Source organism: Trichosurus vulpecula, chromosome 6, assembly GCF_011100635.1.
Source record: "Trichosurus vulpecula isolate mTriVul1 chromosome 6, mTriVul1.pri, whole genome shotgun sequence".
Taxonomy (NCBI): domain Eukaryota; kingdom Metazoa; phylum Chordata; class Mammalia; order Diprotodontia; family Phalangeridae; genus Trichosurus; species Trichosurus vulpecula.
The window spans coordinates 219,815,940-219,834,199 of NC_050578.1; the positions used below are offsets into that span (position 1 = coordinate 219,815,940).

The 18,260-nt window shown below is 36.7% G+C and overlaps 2 protein-coding genes across 2 annotated transcripts; both read right to left on the bottom strand.

The window, feature by feature from the left end:
- Positions 1-8,444: 8,444 nt before the first annotated feature.
- On the bottom strand, positions 8,445-9,383 carry LOC118853767 (olfactory receptor 508-like). Its single transcript, XM_036763968.1, has one exon. It carries the CDS (start codon positions 9,381-9,383, stop codon positions 8,445-8,447), a length of 939 nt encoding a protein of 312 aa, XP_036619863.1.
- Positions 9,384-15,864: 6,481 nt separating this feature from the next.
- Positions 15,865-16,803, bottom strand: LOC118853649 (olfactory receptor 480-like). Its single transcript, XM_036763833.1, has one exon. The coding sequence runs from the start codon at positions 16,801-16,803 to the stop codon at positions 15,865-15,867; it is 939 nt and encodes a 312-aa protein (XP_036619728.1).
- Positions 16,804-18,260: the final 1,457 nt, after the last annotated feature.

Genomic DNA, 18,260 nt, shown 5'->3' on the forward strand with positions numbered 1-18,260 from the left:
TGGAATGTAAAAGCATTTATAACATATGACAGAGATTTTCCAGAGGACTATTGACAGATGCCGTGAGAAAGCTGAGAACCAGGAGATCAACATCATTCACTCCCTGGTCATTCAAGAGGAAAACAAGTTTCGGAGCTTGGTGAGATGATGTGATCTTATTGCTTCTGTCTTTGAAACAGAGACACTTGAAAGGACTCTTGTCCTTGTCTTGAGGTGTGTTAGCTTTATCACAGCACAGAATGCCATAGGAAAAAATGGAACTTGTGGAATCAACTACTTTAGACCTCATTATATTTCCTTTAGAATCTTAAATATAATTTGATGAAATGGATTTTTTGGCTCTATTTTTTTTGGAGGGGGGAAGGCCATTGGGTTAAGTGACTTGACCAAGGTCACACAGCTAGTAACTGTCAATTGTCTGAGGCCTGATTTGAACTCAGGTCCTCTTGTCTCTAGGGCTGGTGCTCTATTCACTGCACCACCTAGCTACCCCTGAAATGGGTTTTTTTGGAAGCAGGATCAAATTAAATATGAAATCAAGAAGGAGAAGCCAATGGGTGGAGACTAGTGAGCCAGGAAAATTATTTGAAATATCCAAGGCAGATAGGAACCCAGGAAAACACTAGGTACGTATACAGGTTGGGAAGGCCTAGGAGATTGGAGGACAATTCACACAATTTCAGAGAAAATAAGGTATATTCTCAAGGGTATAGATCTCCAGGAACTTTTAATCTTGTTCAGTTTGTTGCTATAATACATCTGAGGCTCACATTGCCACCTAGTGGCTTACATAGACGTAATAACCAAATGTGCTACAGCTGATGTGGCAACTTTTCTCTTATATGAGACACTGTTCTATTAACTGAGCAATTATATCACAAGCCTTTGAAATCTTTCATTTCTTACACCTGAACCATATTTCAGAATATATTTTTCACTCTCCTCACCTATGTTCATCTTTACATTGAAATAACCTAATTTTAAATTGGGTGGTCTTTTTGAGTTATATATATTTCGCTACTGCCTCATTCTTTGTAAAAGATGTTTTTTAACATTTAATTTTCTCTCAATTTCATGTAAACAAAAATTTTAACTTTTTTCACTCTATATTCCAGATTTTTCTCTGTCCCTCTTTTCCCTCCACTCTCACTGAGAATGCAAGCAATTTGTTGTAGATTATGTATTTACAATCCTGCAAAACATTTTCATATTAGCCATGTTGTAAAAGAAAATGCAAACCAAAAAAAAAATCAAGACTAATTAAAAGAAAAAAAACTATGCTTTAATTTGCATTTAGAACTTATCAGTTCTTTCTCTGGAGGTGGATAGAATTTTTTTCATCATAAGTCCTTCAGAATTGTCTTGGATCATTGTATGGCAAGTCATTCAAAATTGATCATTGTAGAATATTGCTGTTACTTTGTACGATGTTCTCTTGGTTCTGCTCATTTCACTTTGGATCACTTCATATAAGTTTTCCCAGGTTTTCCTGAAACCATCCTGCTCTTTATTTCCTAGAGAGCAATGGTATTACATCACAATCATATACCACAACTTGTTTAGTCATTCCTCAGTTGAAGGGTATCCCTTCAATTTCCAATCTTGACTTCCACAAAAAGAGCTTCTAGAAATATTTTTGCACATATAAAACTTTTTCCTCTTCCTTTGACCTCTTTGGGATACAGAGCTAGTAGTTGTATTGTTGAGTCAAAGGATATGCACATTTTTGTAGCCCCTTGGGCATAGTTCCAAATTCCTCTCCAGAATGGTTGGATAACCAGTAATGCATTACTGTCCCTTATTTTTACACATCCCCTGAAACATTTGTCATTTTTCTCTTCTATTATATTAGCCAATCTGTTAGCTATGAGGAGGTATCTCAGAGTTGGTTTAATTTGCATTTCTCTAATCAATAGTGATTTAGAGCGTTCTTTCATATGACTATAGAGAACTTTGATTTCTTCTGAAAACTACCTGTTCATATCCTTTGACCATGGGTACTCTTTGCTCCATTGAGTAAAAAGAGGCTACATTTTAAAAGTTAGAAGAGCAAGATGCCACACATTTGGATACTGGAATCTATGCTAAATGCTGCAGGCAACCAATTTCCCACCACAAGCAGAGTACTAAGAAGAGATCAGAACTCATTCCAGCAAGGTATTGATTTCAGAGTCAAGATGACAGCTCCTACAAAGCAAGGAAGAGATTATTCATTGGCCATCTTCCATTTAGGAGTAAATTTCATGGAGCCAATGTTTTGTAGCTACAGTTTTAACTTCAAGCCCACTCTCCCTGGAACTGAAATGGTATAGGGGAGAATATGCTTATGGCATGTGTTTTTTCCATATATTGTGCTGTAACTTCTCATTAAATATCCCTTTGTACGGCTGATTGACGATAATTGGCTAAGTGACTAAACATTGTATCAAATGATGATATTAGAGATATATTAATTAGCACTAGTGATCAAAGAAGGAAAGAACATCTCAAAATTGGAAGAAAGGTTCAAACTAATAATATTTTTGAAGACTAAATAATCTCTTACAGTTAACTTCTAGTACCCTGAGGGCAGACATAGACAGCATTGCTGTATAGGCATTAGTGTGTATGTGTGAGTTGTGATAAGTACTCAAATTGTCTATGTGAATTGCACAATAATGTAAAGGGAGCTTATAAAGGAGAAAGAGAAAGTGAGATTAGCAGTGTCAGATTTCAAATTATTCTATGAAGTTATTGTGATCGAATTATACTAAAACAGTAGAAAAGGTATAAAAGAGTACATAATCAGCAATGCAGAATTATAATCAAAGTTAAATGATAAATTAGTACTTGAAAAAATGAGATTTACAACATATTGATAAAGGTATTCATTTTTGAATAGTACACCATGTCAGCAAGAAGGACTAATATATCTATATCTATCTATATATCTATAGATAGATATAGATATATACACACGTCGACAGAGGGCACAGGGTGAGTTGAATATGGAGGTATGATATCTAAAAAACTAAAATCAAATTAAGGGATGAGAGAGGAATATATTGAGAGAGGGACAAAGAGAGAGATAGAATGGGGTAAATTATCTCACATGAAAGTGGCAAGAAAAAGCAGTTCATTGGAAGGGAAGAGGGGGCAGATGAGGAGGAATGAGGGAATCTTGCTCTCATCAGATTTGACTTCAGGAGGAAATAACATACACACTCAAATGGGTATCTTACCCCACAGGAAAGAAGATGGAAGGAGATTAAAAAGGGGGGACAATAGAAGGGAGGGCATATAGGGGGAGTAGGTAATCAAAAGCAAACACTTTCAGAGAGAGACAGGGTCCAGGGAGATAATTGAATAAGGGGGGACAGGATAGGAAGGAGTGAAATAGTTTTTCACAACATGAGTATTGTGGAAGGGTTTTGCATAATGATACATATGTGGCCTATGTTGAATTGCTTGCTTTCTTAGGGGGCGGGGGAAGAGGGGAGAGAATTTGGAACACAAAGTTTTAAAAGCAGATGTTGAAAAAAAGTTTTTGCATGCAACTGGGAAATAAGATATACAGGCAACGGGGCATAGAAATCTATCTTGCTCTACAAGAAAGTAAGGGAAAAGGGGATTGGGGGGGAGTGGGGTGACAAAAGGGAGGGCTGACTGGGGAAGGTGGCAATCAGAGTACATGCCATCTTGGAGTGGGGGGGAGGGTAGGAATGGGGAGAAAATTTATAATTCAAAATCTTGTGGAAATCAATGCTGAAGACTAAAAATATTAAATAAAAAATAAAGAAAAGAAAAAATTAGAATTGGGCTAATGGAAGCTAATAACTTCATTAGACATTAAGAAATAATAATCAAATTTTTCAATGAAAACTAGAAGAAAATATTAATTAGAAGGAGCAGTGAGGAAACAAAACTATTACTCTTTGCAGATGACAGGATGGTATGCTTGGAGGACCCTAGAGAATCAACTAAAAACAGTTCAAATAATTCACAACTTTGGCAAGATTGCAGGATACAAAATAAACTAAAGTAAATCTACAGCATTTCTATATACTACCACCAGAGTCCAGCAGCAAGAGATAGAAAAAGGAATTCCATTTAAAATAACTGTAGACAATATAAGATATTGGGAGTATACTTGTCAAGACAAACACGGGAACTACATAAACATAATTATTAAACATTTTCATACAAATAAAGTCATTTCTAATTAATTGGAAAATATATTAATTGCTCATAAGTAGACCAAGCTGCTATAAAAATGGCAATTCTAGATCAATTAATATACTTACTCGGTGCCATGCCAATAAAATTACCAAAAAGTATTTTGTAGAGCTAGAAAAAAATTCATCTAGAAAAACAAAAAGTCAAGAATATCAAGGTAATCAATTTTTAAAAGGTGAAAGAATGTGGCCCAGCCATACCAGATTTCTAACTGTATTACAAAGTGGTAATCATAAAACCAGTCTTATACTCACTATGAAATAGCATGATGGATCAGGGGAATAGATTAGGTACATAATATACAATAGTCAATGACCATAGTAATACAGTGTTTGACAAACCCAAAGATCCAAGCTTTTGGAACAAGAAGTCACCATTTGACAAAAACTGCTTGGAAAACTGGAAAGAAGCTTGGCAGAAAAAAAAAATAAACCAACATCCCACATGATATACTGAGATAAGGTCAAAATGGGTACAAGATTTAGACATAAAGAATGATATTAGAAGCAAATTAATGACCATAGAATAGTTTACTTGTCAGATTTATGGGAAAGAGAAAAATTCATGACAAACCAAGAGATAAAGAGTAATATTCAATATAAAATGGACAATTTTGGTCACAATAAATTTAACAGGTTTTGCACAAACCAAACCAATGCAGACAAGATTAGAAAAAAAGCAGAAAGCTGGAGGAATTTTATTTTATACCAAATTTCTCTGATAAAGACCTGATTTCTCAAATAGAGAGAACTGAGTCAAATTTATAAGAATACAAGTCATTCCTCAATTGATAAATGGTCAGAGGGTATGAATAGGCAATTTCCAGAAGAAATCAAAGTTCTGTAAAATCATAGGAAGAATGCTCTAACTCGCTATTGATTAGAGAAATGGAAATTAAGCCAACTCTGAGCTAACACCTCACAGCTATCAAATATGTTAATATGACAGAAAAGAAAAATGACAAATGTTTGAGAAGATATGGGAAAATTGGGACCCTAGTGTACTACTATTGGTGGAGTTGTGAACTTATGTAACCATACTGTAGAGCAGTTTTAAACTAGGCCCAAAGGGCTAATAGAATGACTTTTTTGGTCAAAGTTGCTGTTAAAACAATACTGCTGTTACCGTATGCAATGTACTACTCTAGGTTCGGCTCATTTTGTTATTCAAATCATTAAGCTCATAATTTCTTATAACAAAGTAATAATCCATCATGAATATATAATTGTTTGTTTAGCCATTTCCCAATTAATAAGCATCCCCACATTTTCCAGTTATTTGCCAGCACAAAGAGATCTGTTCTCAATATTTTAGAATATGTAGGTTCTTCTCCATTTTTCCTAATCATCTTGCAAAGCAGACCTAATAGTGGTATTGTTGGGTCAAAGGGCATAGGCAGTTTAATAACTTTTTGGGCATTATTCCAAATCTCTCTCCAAAATGGTTAGATCAGCTCACAGATCCACCAACAAAGAATTACGGTGCCAAATTTTCCACATCCCCTCCAACATTTGTCACTTCCCTTCTATCATTTCGGCCAATTTGATTGGTGTAAAATGATATCTCAAGGTTGTTTTAATTTGATTTCTCTAAACAATAATGACTAAAGAGCATTTTTTCATATGACTATAAATTGTTTTGATCTCTTTATTGGAAATCTGCCTGTTTATATCTTTTGACCATTTATCAATTGGGGAATGACTTGCATTCTTATAGACGTAACAAAGTTGTTTATATACTTAAGATATGAGACCTTTATCTGAGGAACTATCTATAAAAAATTTTTCCCTAGTTTTCTGCTTTTCTTCTGTTCTTGGCTACATTTGTTTTATTTGTGCAAGAACTTTTTAATTTAATGTAATAAAATTATTCATGTTACATCTCACAACACTCTATCTCTTGTTTATTCACAAGTTGTTCACGTATCCATAGATCTGATAAATAATATATTCCATATTCTTCAAATTTTTTGCAATATTTCCTTTTATAAGTAGGTCATATATCTATTTTGACCTTATCTTGGCAAATGGTGAAAGATATTGGTCTATGCCCAGGTCTTTTCTATCCCCACAGTACCTGCCTATGGATGGGTTCTTTATCTTTTGCTTACTCATTTTATTTTGTTTTGTTCTTTTTATTTTTAGCAACTTGTCATTGTAATCTAGTTCTTGGGTGTGGGGGAAGGTGCCTCAAGCCTCAGCTCCATTTACTCTTATTATCTGGGCTTTTTCCTGGGACCAACCTCAACATTACTGTCCTCCTTCAAGACACAACTAGGGCCCCCAGTCATACTATGATGGAAATGCATTGGCTCCTGAGAACCCTCCAGTGGCTATAACCTTCAGTTCTCCCCTCTGGCCTAGAACTGAGACCAAGAATTCTGCTCTCCTGTAAGTGCCCACAGCCAGCAGCATCCCCACCCCACTGCTTCTGCATTTACTGTGAGTGTGATTGTTCTTTCTCACCTTCAGTCACATCCAGGGGACCTCGTCTAGGCAGCACAGCTGGGCCTGACATTCCTCTGCAATAGAGGGTCCTTCAATCTTCCCCTGCTAAGATGTCTGACCCCCCCTCCACTTTTTGGGAGGTGAGAATGCCGGTGGCTGAGGCAAAGTTTACCTGTCAACCCAGCTCCACAACGGCATTTTGTTTGTCGTTTCAGAGGAGATGGCCTGGAAGTGTTTGCACTTTTCTCTGCCTGAATCTCCATCCTTGTGGTATTTCCACATGTCTTCTCCATTTGTTCTCTACTTCTCTGCCCCAAATCTTGTATATTTTTACCCCTCTATCTTCAACATGAGGTACTATTTTGTCTTGTTTGTGGTAGAAATCTGGAGAGCCTGGAATTTTCTGACCTACTCCACCATCTTCCCAGAATCTCTCCCACCCATGGAAAGAAAAAAATTTTAATGTAAAAATTGTTTTACATACAATTGAAAAAATAAAATGTTATTCTTAAAAATTAATAAAGTGATGATTCTGTTGGATTCTTCCTTAATAAGACCAGATATGGAATAACATGTTCAGTCCTGGCCTCATTTTAGATTGAAAATGTATAGAACATCTAAAGGATAACCAAGTTCGTGGTCAGTTAACAAGGATTTTAAATGCTTACTATGTGTCAGGCACTATAATATAACTTGGTATACAAAGAAAAGCAAAAAACTCATTTCCTGTCATTTAAGAGATCACAGTCTATCGAGGGAGACACCATGTAAATAACCAGGCACATACAAATTACAAAGTACGTGGAAGGTCATCTTGGAGAGGAAGCTACTTTTGGCTAGAGAGGAAAGGTTCCTTGCAGAAGGTGGGGTTTGAGTGGTCTTGAGAAAAGTGCGGAAAACTAACCAGCAGAAGAAGGGCAGCAAATCATTTTAGGCCTGTGAGACAGCCACTGTAAAGACACAGATGGAGTGTCATGTGTGGAGAAAGGCAAACAGTCCAGTGTAGCTAGATTGTACGGATGTATGTATGGGAGGCAAATGTGAGACTGGAAAGGTGGTGAAAGGACAGATTGTGGAGATTTTTATTTTTCAACGATTCTTTATTCATATCTTTTGTTTTTCAGATATATCACAACACAAAAGTGGTCACTGATTAAAGGAAAGTGCCCCCATACATCAAAATATTTACACCAATTTTGTGGTAGTAAAAAGTGGAAACAAAGGAAATGCCCTGCGACTGAGCAATGGCTAAATAAGTTGTGGCACATGAAGATAGTGGAATATCACTGTGCTGTAAAAATAACAAATATGACTAAGACCAAAACAGATTTACATGACCTGTTGCTGAGTGATGTTATCAGAGCCAATAAAATAACACACAATCAGTGCAAGAATGTAAATGTAAAGAACAATCCCCATATAGCAATAGAAAATATGTATGGCCATATTCCAAAAAACAATCATGGACCCAAAAAAGAGCACTGAGGAGACATATCACCCTATTCCTTTGCCGAGGTGGGGCGTCCACTGTTATGGAGCATTGCTTGTACTTTCAGACCTTTCCAATCAATATTTAAATTCGCAACTTTGACCCATCAAAATATAAAGGTGCCTTTTAAAAAGCACATTTACTGGTATCGTTTTGTCCTAACAATTATATCAGTAGAACATTAATTCCTTACGGGCAGAGACAGTTTTATTTTTGTCCTTGCAACTCCAAAACTTATTGCAGTGCTGAGACATAGTATGTACTTGATAAGTACTTGTTATATTGAATTAAGGTCATGAAAAAGGATGCCTCCTACTCATCAGTTTTCTCAGGGCCCCTTTTACTTCATTGTTTCTAAGACTGTAGATCAAGGGATTCAACATGGGGATCATTACTATGTAGAAAACAGACACGACTTTATTCTCATCTGTTGTGTAGCTGGATTTGGGCATCACATAAATGAATGTAGTGGTCCCATAGAACAGAGTGACTGCTGTGAGGTGGGAGGTGCAAGTTGAGAAAGCTTTAGATCTCCCTTCAGAGGACTTTATCTTCAGAACAGAGAAGAGGATGTATACATAAGAAATTATGATAATTAGCAAGGTGGTCATCATTATTGACCCAGCAGAGGCAGCAGGAAGAATTTCAGCAAGATTATCTTGAGAGTAGGAAAGCTTCAAAAGTGGTGAATAATCACAGAAAAAATGATTAATCTCATTGGGTCCACAGAAGGAGCAAGTCAATAAACAACTTGTGAAGATCCAACCATTTATACAACTACCCAGGTAGGATGTGATGAGTAACTGAGTGTAGAATCTAGTAGACATGTTGGTGGAGTAGAGTAGGGGGCTACAGATGGCCATATACCAATCATAGGCCATCACAGCCAGCAGGAAGCACTCAGCGGTCCCAAAGGTGGCTGTAGAACACATTTGGGCCCCACAGCCTCCAAACAGCATTATAGTTTTTTCCACAATGAAGTTCTTGAGCATAACAGGTGTGACAGATGAAGAATATGCAGAGTCCACAACAGCCAAGTGACTAAGGAAAAGGTACATTGGAGTGTGAAGTTGAGAGCTATTTCTGATCAATGTGATTATGCTAAGGTTACCAACTAAAGTGACAACATAAACACATAGAACCATCACAAAGAGGATGACATGAAGGACTGGATCATCTGTTAGCCCCAAAATAATGAATTCAGTCACAGCAGTGCAGTTATTGCCAGACATGTCTTGAACAAAGTGCCTATTAGACAGAAGAAGAGGAGATTAAAATAGAATATGGAACTAAGATTTCAATATGTCTACTGATGCATTCAGGAAACATTCACTGGCCACCCCTTACATACCCATCCTACCATCCTACTCCAATAATTTGCTGCTATGCACCATGGCAGAGTGCCAATAACAAAGCAGAGATGAACAAATTGGTTTCCTCCTAATTCTTCCCCATGAACCACATGGGTAAATGCTGTTCTGCCAACTAATCACCATTGTTAATCCATTCCAAAGAAATTGAGTCTGCTTTTTGACTCCTAAGTTCTCACAGGAACACTCTCCATAGCTGAGGATGTTTTCCACCTCATGCTAATTGACTATAAAAACTCTCTGGTTTCCAAGATAACTCTGGTGCCCTAAAATCACAAAAGAAGACAAATGAGGAATCTGGATTCTAAGACTGCCCATTTTACTTTGTTCCTAGAACTAAGTATTATTACAAAGGGCTATCATTAGGCTAGATATTGCCAGCCTGAAGGATTATGGGAAATTTCCCATGAGAACTTCGCAGTTTCCAGGTAAAAACAATGGAAAGCACTTGCTCAACCTGCTATAACCATATCCTATTTACCTATTGCTTCCTTCAACTGCAGAGCAAATTCTGGTATAGAAAAGAAGTGGCAAATTATTGGACCACAAGAAGTAATGAACTTGACTGCTTTGGAGTAATATGGGAACACTTTTATTAAACAATACAGAGCAAACTCTGTAGAACAATTAATATGATGATCATAATAATCTTGATAGGGGAAACAACTTTGAAAGACCTTGGAACTTCGACCAAAATAGTGACAAATCATGTCTTCAAAAGACCGATGAGGAAATGTTACCTACCACTTCTTGGCAGAGTGATGATGGACTTGAAAAGACTAAGATTGATCCTATACCATTTATTTATTGATCTATTTACAATTAATTGGTTTTATCCTATAACTGCTTTTGTCCTGTAATTACTTAAGTCATGGTTCTTTCCTTCTGAAATCATTTCAGAATTCAGCTGGCCTGTAATGGGTTAATTTTAGAAACTCAGATGCCCTGCTAATCACTGACATATTCCTGCCTCAGAGATATTAGCTGCCTTGGGGAATATGTGGGAAAGCAATGGAGTGGGGCCTGAGCTCTCCACGTCATGAAATTATCTGTCAAGGAGGTCTGGTTTCTGTCCAAAAATCTGGGCCACTATCTTGCACCTGCACCCAAGAAATGAGCATTTCTTATCCTCATGAGAAAATAGTGGTAGTCATTGCTAGCCCTAATTACCAAACTTACAACCAATCATGCTGTTCTATGCACCACAGTTCTGTAACCAATCATGTTGCCCTTAAGCCCACAACATCATCTACCCTATTCTGTTTTTTGTTTTATATGCCCTAAAATCTATAAAAGAGGAACTATTCTCTTGCTCAGTATTCTCTTGCTCAGGAACTCTGACATTAATAGGGATAAGCCATTGATCAACTTATTGACATTCTGCATGACCTGCTAAAAATGTCATGTTGCTCACAGAGTTGTCTCAGTTTACCCTTTGTTCAGTTTCAAACATGACAGACTAGAAGTACAGAATGAACAAGCATTCTCTGACATGACTGAACTGTTACTTTTCTATTCCTTGAATATACATATCACTTACAAGAAGGGCCTTCACTGTGAGTAAGGAGGGGTAACTAAGTGGGTAGGGACAGATGTGGGGGAAGGAAAGAGTAACAGCAAAACAGTTTCAGAATGCAAAAAAGACAAAAAATGAAGTATAATTTTACTTGTATATATGCTATATTTCTTTTAAAGACCAATCTGTCTTGAAATGTTTGCATTTGTTGATGCCTGTTAAGTTTGAAACAAAAGAAATTATCCTAAATATTACTTTTTTCCAGAAATGTTCTCACTACTCTGAACTCTAAACTCATTTTTCTTTTCTTCTCAATACAATAAGAAAGATAGAAAATATTGAGATACTATTGAGCTGAAGAAGAAATTGATTAAAACACTCATTAAGGGGTCTATTATCTACCTCTTTCGTTATGACTGACCACAAGAAAAAATAATGGCTTAACTAAGCAAAACTTTGTTGATTGCTGAGTGTATTTTTCAATGCCTCCTCAAGAGGGGACTTGGCATCCAACTTTTCTAACAAAAAAGATGGTCCCTGTAGGCTCCCTTTTCTTTTCTCTTCTATAGTTCAAAGCTCCTCAATATCATCCCCTTTTGTCATTGCAATAATCTCTGAGATAGTCCTCTTTTCCCCCAGGGCCAATTTCCCTATTTTTTCCATTAATTCCATCTCCCTATTCCAACTCTAAGCTTTCTCCAATGAAAAATTCCCTTTTAACTTTTAATATTTTTATCTATGGGCTTCACCCTTTCTCCTGAAAATTGGCTCAGACCTGTCCAATTTTGTAAAATTTTCCATTTGACCCTGACATCCCTTCAAGTTATCATACTATGTCTCCTCCTTTTTCCAATAACCTCTCAGGGAAAATATCTAATATTATTTAGTCCACTTCCTCTACTACCAACTCACATGTTAACCCATTAGAGTCTTGTTTATGGTCCTATCACTCCACAGGATATATTCTCTACAAAGTTACCAATAATTTCTTAATTTGTGAATAATAATATTTTCATAATCTTCATTTAAATTCTTAGGTGGTAGGGACTGTAACAGACTGTTATTCATAACATTACCACCTAAGGAAAGTATCTGAAAAAAGTCAATGCTAAGTAAATACTGATTGACTGATTGATTCTTGGACTCTACCAAGCACATGACAAGGTGGACCACCAACTCCTCATGAGTTTTCATGACACTCTGATACTAATACCATTCCACAGGTCCGACCTTTCCTCCTCAGCTTCCTTTGCCAGATCATAATCCCTGTGCAGTCTCCTAAGCTTACACATATCTCTTCCTCTGTCCTAGGCCCTCTCCTCTTTTCTATATGTTTTAAGTGAGCTCATTAGGTTCCATTGCCATTAACTTCTTCTCCATTCAGGCAAATCCCAAGTCTGTATATCCACTTCTGAACTCCAATCCATACATCATCAATAGCTGGATATCTATACATAGACCTCCCAAATGCATTTCAAACTCAAAAGTTCAAAAGAGAACTCATATTATCTTCAACCTTCAATTCAAAAAATTATTTCCATGATTTCTTATTTCTGTTCAGGGTCCCACTCGTCTTCTACATACCTTAATTTGAAGTCCTGGAATTAATCTCTGCTCTTCTCTCTATCTTCCCTTCCCCAACCAGTCAGTTACCAAATCTTGCCACTTCTACATCCACAACATATTTCACATTTACTTTTATGTTCACTCACACAACCACTTCCCTAACTCAGGTTTGCATCTCCACTCACTTGGATCATTGCAAAAGCCTCTTAATTTAAAATCGATTCTCTATGCCCTCTAAATTATTCTCTTAAAACCTACAAAAATGATCTTCCTAACATGCAGGATGAACATACTACCTACCTACTCAAACCTTGAAGAGATATTTTATTGACTTGGGGACAAAATAACAATTCCTCAGCTTGATATTCATACTCCTATGCCACTCTAATACAGTTTCCCTCTTTAGATTTATTTCACTTTACTCTCAGGCATGCCTATACTCCAGGCCAACTGGCCTGCCTATTCCCCAGACATAGAATTCTACCCCAGTCTCTGTCCATCAGCATAGGCCATCCTTCTTGCTCCAAATACCCTAACTCATCTCTGTTTCTTAGAGTTTCAAACTTCCTTTGTTTCTCAGCTAATGGGTCACTACTTAGATGAAGTCTAGTTTCTAAAACTCTGTCCCTCCTCACCTTATCTTGTATTTATTTATCTCTGTAAATATTTCATCCTTTCCTGTTCAATAGTATGTAAACTCCCTGAGATTGAGGACTGTTTTGCATTTATTATTTGTATTCCCAGTGGCTAGGACAGGACAGTCTGCATAGTGAGCACATCAAAATATTAGTTGAATCAAACACGCTTTTGAAAATCTAATCTCATTTATGTAGGTATCAAAATCAAAATAATAACATAACAAGAATATTAATAACTCAATATGAAAATTTAAACATCTTAAATTACTTTCCTTCCACAATTTTAAGAAGATATTGCTATGCTAATTTTACAGATGAGATAACTAAAGATCAGAGAGGTGCAATCACTTAACTACAATCACAGTCAGAGCTAGTAAGATTCAAATATGGGACTCAAATACAGTTCTACTAACTTCAAGTTCAAATCTCCATTACAATAACCAACAAAAATATCTGTGAAATTCCTCACCCAAAGCCTCAATTTGAGAAGTAGAGGGAAAGTAATAAATGAAGTAAAAGTACTTATGTATACAAAAAGACTTTTACCTAAGTTTTCCTTACCTTACCATGTATGATCACAAACTTATGGCTTATAGCGATGTTCCAGGGTATATGATATGACCCGTGAAAGATCAGAATTTTACTTGCTAACATGCTGTAACAATGCTAGTTGCATGTACTTTACTTCCAAATCTTTAACATTATATGGCCCTATAAGGGAGCAGAAACAAGACCAAAATGAGGAATGAATTTGAGAGAGGGAGAGAGAGACAGAGAGAGAGATGCATCAAAACCTTACACAAAATTGAAATCAGTATAATGTTTGGCAAGTCAAGAAGAATAGATAGGCTTCCCAGAAATGAGTTACAAATCAATAACCAGATCTAAGAATTTTTAGACTAAAACCAATAATACCAGTGGTACCCATTGATGCAAGTAGATGATTACAATGGGCTCCAGTTATTTTGTTGGCATGGTAGCACTATATTTATGTTGCATTTCATAACATTTAGGGTATAAACCCTTGAGCACCTTAGCACCAAATGTAGCCAACATCATTAACATACCTTCTGAAATCCATTGGGATTGAGAAAATTACAAACACACCAATGAGTTGTTTGAGAAGTTTTCTAAATTATCAGGGGGCTTCATTATTTTTTTCCTTATCTATGTTTGTCCAGGATTTTAAAAAAGTAACAAAAAACAACATTGGAAAGCACCATAGCTAATCTAGTCTCATCTTCCATGGAAGCTCTCAAAAATTGTTCTAGGTTCAACATGTGGCAATTGTGCTTTTCACAATGCTCACTAACTATGAAACTTAGTTCTTATCACCTCACCAGATTCATTTTGGTCAGGCCATAGCACTTACTGATTACACGTATATAAACCTGAAGCTGAAAGAACTATGAAACTCAGCTTGGTAGAAACCACAAATCCTGGAACAAAGGTACTATTCATAGTGAGGACAATTATCCATGTGTAAAGGCAGTATTAACAATCTTTTCAAGGCTCCTGATAAAATTTTGCTGGAATATAACAGCATGTATAACATATGAAACAAAAATTTCCCATAGCACAGTTGATTCATGCTGTAAGTCACCTGAGGACCAGGAAATCCCATATTGCTCTCTATATCTTGTTTGTTCATGAATGCTTCACTTATCCATATATATTTTCTACTTGTAGATAAAAGATTTTAAGGTTTGGGCTATTTTTTTTTCCAAATTAACTGGTAAAGGTAGGCAAGTAAACCATTTCAGGACTATGAGAAAGCCAGTGTAAAGACACAGAAAATGGAGTGTCATATGCGGGTGAAAACAGTGCAGCCCAGTGCAGCTAGATTGAACACTGCATGGATGGAAGTAAGATGCAACACTGAAAAGGCTGAAGAAGCAAGACTGGGGATCTTTTTATTTTTTGATGATCCTTTATTGGTATCTTTTGTTTTAACACAACCTAAATTTCATCTTACCATCTCTCCCCACATCATCCTTCACAAAGAACTATTCCACAGAAAAAGAGAATACATTTTATGGGTGTATTATGCCGCAAAGGTGGTTATTGATAAAAAGAAATTCCCTTCATAGACAAAAGCATTTATAGGACCACTTTTGTGGTAACAAAGAAGTGAAAATAAAGCAGATGCCCCATGATTGATGAGGGGGTAAACAAATCCTCTCTTATGAATATAATGAAATACTATTGTGCAGTAAGAAAAAACAAAAAATATGATTAATAAAGAAACAGAAATTATTTACATGATCTGATATAGTGATGACAGCAGAGGTAAGAAAACACATACAATGACTTTTGTTTTTGTTCAGTCATTTCAGCCATGTCTGATTCTTCATGAACCGTTTTTCTTGGAAAGATACTGGAATGGTTTGTCATTTCCTTCTCCAGCTCATTTTATACGTGAAGAACTAAGAAAAGCAGAGTTAAGTGACTTGCCTTTCCAAAAGCAAGTAATTGGTATCACTTATCATAACCATTACATCAATAAAATATTAGATGCTTAAAGAAGGGTAATGTTTCATTTTTGTACTTGCATCCATTAAACCAAACATAATGCTTAAGACGTAGTATGTACTTAATAAGTACTTGTTGTATTGAGTTGAATTCATGAAAGAGGATGTTTTCTACTCATCAGTTTCTTCAGTGCCCCTTTTACTTCATTATTTCTTAGACTGTAGATCAGAGGGTTCAACATGGGGATCATTACAGTATAGAAGAGAGACACCACTTTGTTCTCATCTGTTGAGTAGCTGGATTTAGGCATCATATAAATGAATGTAATGGTGCCATAAAACAGAGTGACTGCTGTGAGGTGGGAGGTACAAGTTGAGAAAGCTTTGGATCTTCCCTCAGTGGACCTTATCTTCACAACAGAGGAGAGGATGTATACATAAGAGATTATGATAATTAGCACTGTGATTATAATTATTGACCCAGCAGAGGCAGCAGGAAGAATTTCAGCAAGATCACCTTGGTAATTAGAAAGTTTTAAAAGTGGTGAATAATCACAGAAAAAGTGATTGATCCTATTGGATCCACAGAAGGACAGATTCAATAAGCAACCAGTAGAGATCCAAGAATTTATACAACCACCCAGGTAGGATATGAAGAATAACAGAGTACAGACCCTAGTAGACATGAGGGTGGAGTAGAGTAGAGGGTTACAGATGGCCACATACCTATCATAAGCCATCACAGCCAGCAGGAAGCACTCAGATGTGCCAAAGGTGGCTACAAAATAAAATTGGGCCACGCAGCTTCTCAGAGGGATTGAGGTCTTGTCCACAAGGAAGTTGATGAGCATGAGAGGTGTGACAGATGAAGAATAACCAATATCCACAAAAGCCAAGTGGCTGAGGAAAAGGTACATTGGAGTGTGAAGTTGAGAGCTATTTCTGATCAATATGATTATGCTAAGATTACCAACTAAGGTAAAAGCATAAACACCTAGAAATATCACAAAGAGGATGACACAAAGGGTTTTGTCATCTGTTAACCCCAAAATAATGAATTCAGTCACAGCAGTGCAGTTATTGCCAGACATCTTTCTTGAAAAGAGTACCTGTTATACGGAAGTAAAGTAAAGTAAAGAAGAATATTAAGATTAGAATAAGGATTAAGATTTGGATATATATATATATATATTGATGTATTCAGGAAACATTAATTGACCCCATCCTACATAACCATCCTACTATCTTACTCCCAAACTTTGATCTTATGCACCATGGCAGGGTGCCCCTAAGCAAACCAGTGATGAATAAATTTGTTTCCTACAAATTATTTGCTGATAATTGACATTATTCTATGATTTGCCAATTTCACCATTTTGATACTGAGAAAAAGCACGTAAAAGTAAAAGACAATACTTTAATCCCCACCCTAGGATCCTCTCTTCAATATATGCAGAAATGATATCCAAATGCATAAATGCTGTTTTGCTGAGTAACCACCATTTTTAATCCCTTCCAATGAAAAAGAATCTGCTTTGTGATCCCTGACCTCTCAAAAGACCACAGTCTGGAACTGAAGACATTATTCACTTCATGCTGCTTGACTGAGGTGAAAGTCCTGGTTTCCAAGGTGACCTTTGTGCTGTAAAATCACAAGGAATGGGAAATCTGGTTTCTAAGTCATCTTATATTATGTTAGTCATGGAACTTGGTATTGCCGCAAAGGGCTATCATCAGGTGAGATATTGTGAGCCTGAAAGAATATGGGAAATTTCCCATGGGAACCTCTGCTCTTTCTCATCTTATCCTGAACTTCTAACCTGAAATAACTTATCTCTGTAATTCCTTATTTCTGTTCAGGACCCCATGATTCTTCTAGGTACATGGTTTATAATCCTGGAATTAATCTCTACTCTTCTATCTTCTTTTTTCCAACCAGTCACTTGGCAAATCTTGCCACTTCTATATCCACAACATATATCACATATACATTTATGTCCACTCACCCAGCCACCTCCCTGCATCTCCTCTCACTTGAGCTTTTGCAAAAGCCTCTTAATGAAAAGCCCACTCTCCATGTCTTCTAAAGCATCCTCCTACAAAAATGATCTTCCAAAAGCATGTGGCTGACCACATCATTTGATTACTCAAGCCTTGAACAGATACCTTATTGACTTGAGGACAAAATAACAATTTCTCAGCTTGATATTTATATTCCTATGCCACATGAATCCAGTCTCCCTCTTCAGGTTTATTTCACTTTACTCTCAGGCATGTCTACATTCCAGCACAACTTGCCTTCTGCCTGTACCCCACACCCAGAATTGTACCCCCATCTCTGTCTCTCTGCACAGGCCATCCTCCATGCTCCAAATGCCCTAACTCATCCCAGCTTCTTAGGATCTCAAGCTTTCTTCATGACACTGACAAAAAGTCACCACTCACAGAAAGCCTAGCTTCTTAAACTCTGTCCCTCCTCAGCTTATCTTGTATTTACTTATCTCTGTAAATATTTCACCCCTTCCTCTCCAATGGAATGTAAGCTCCC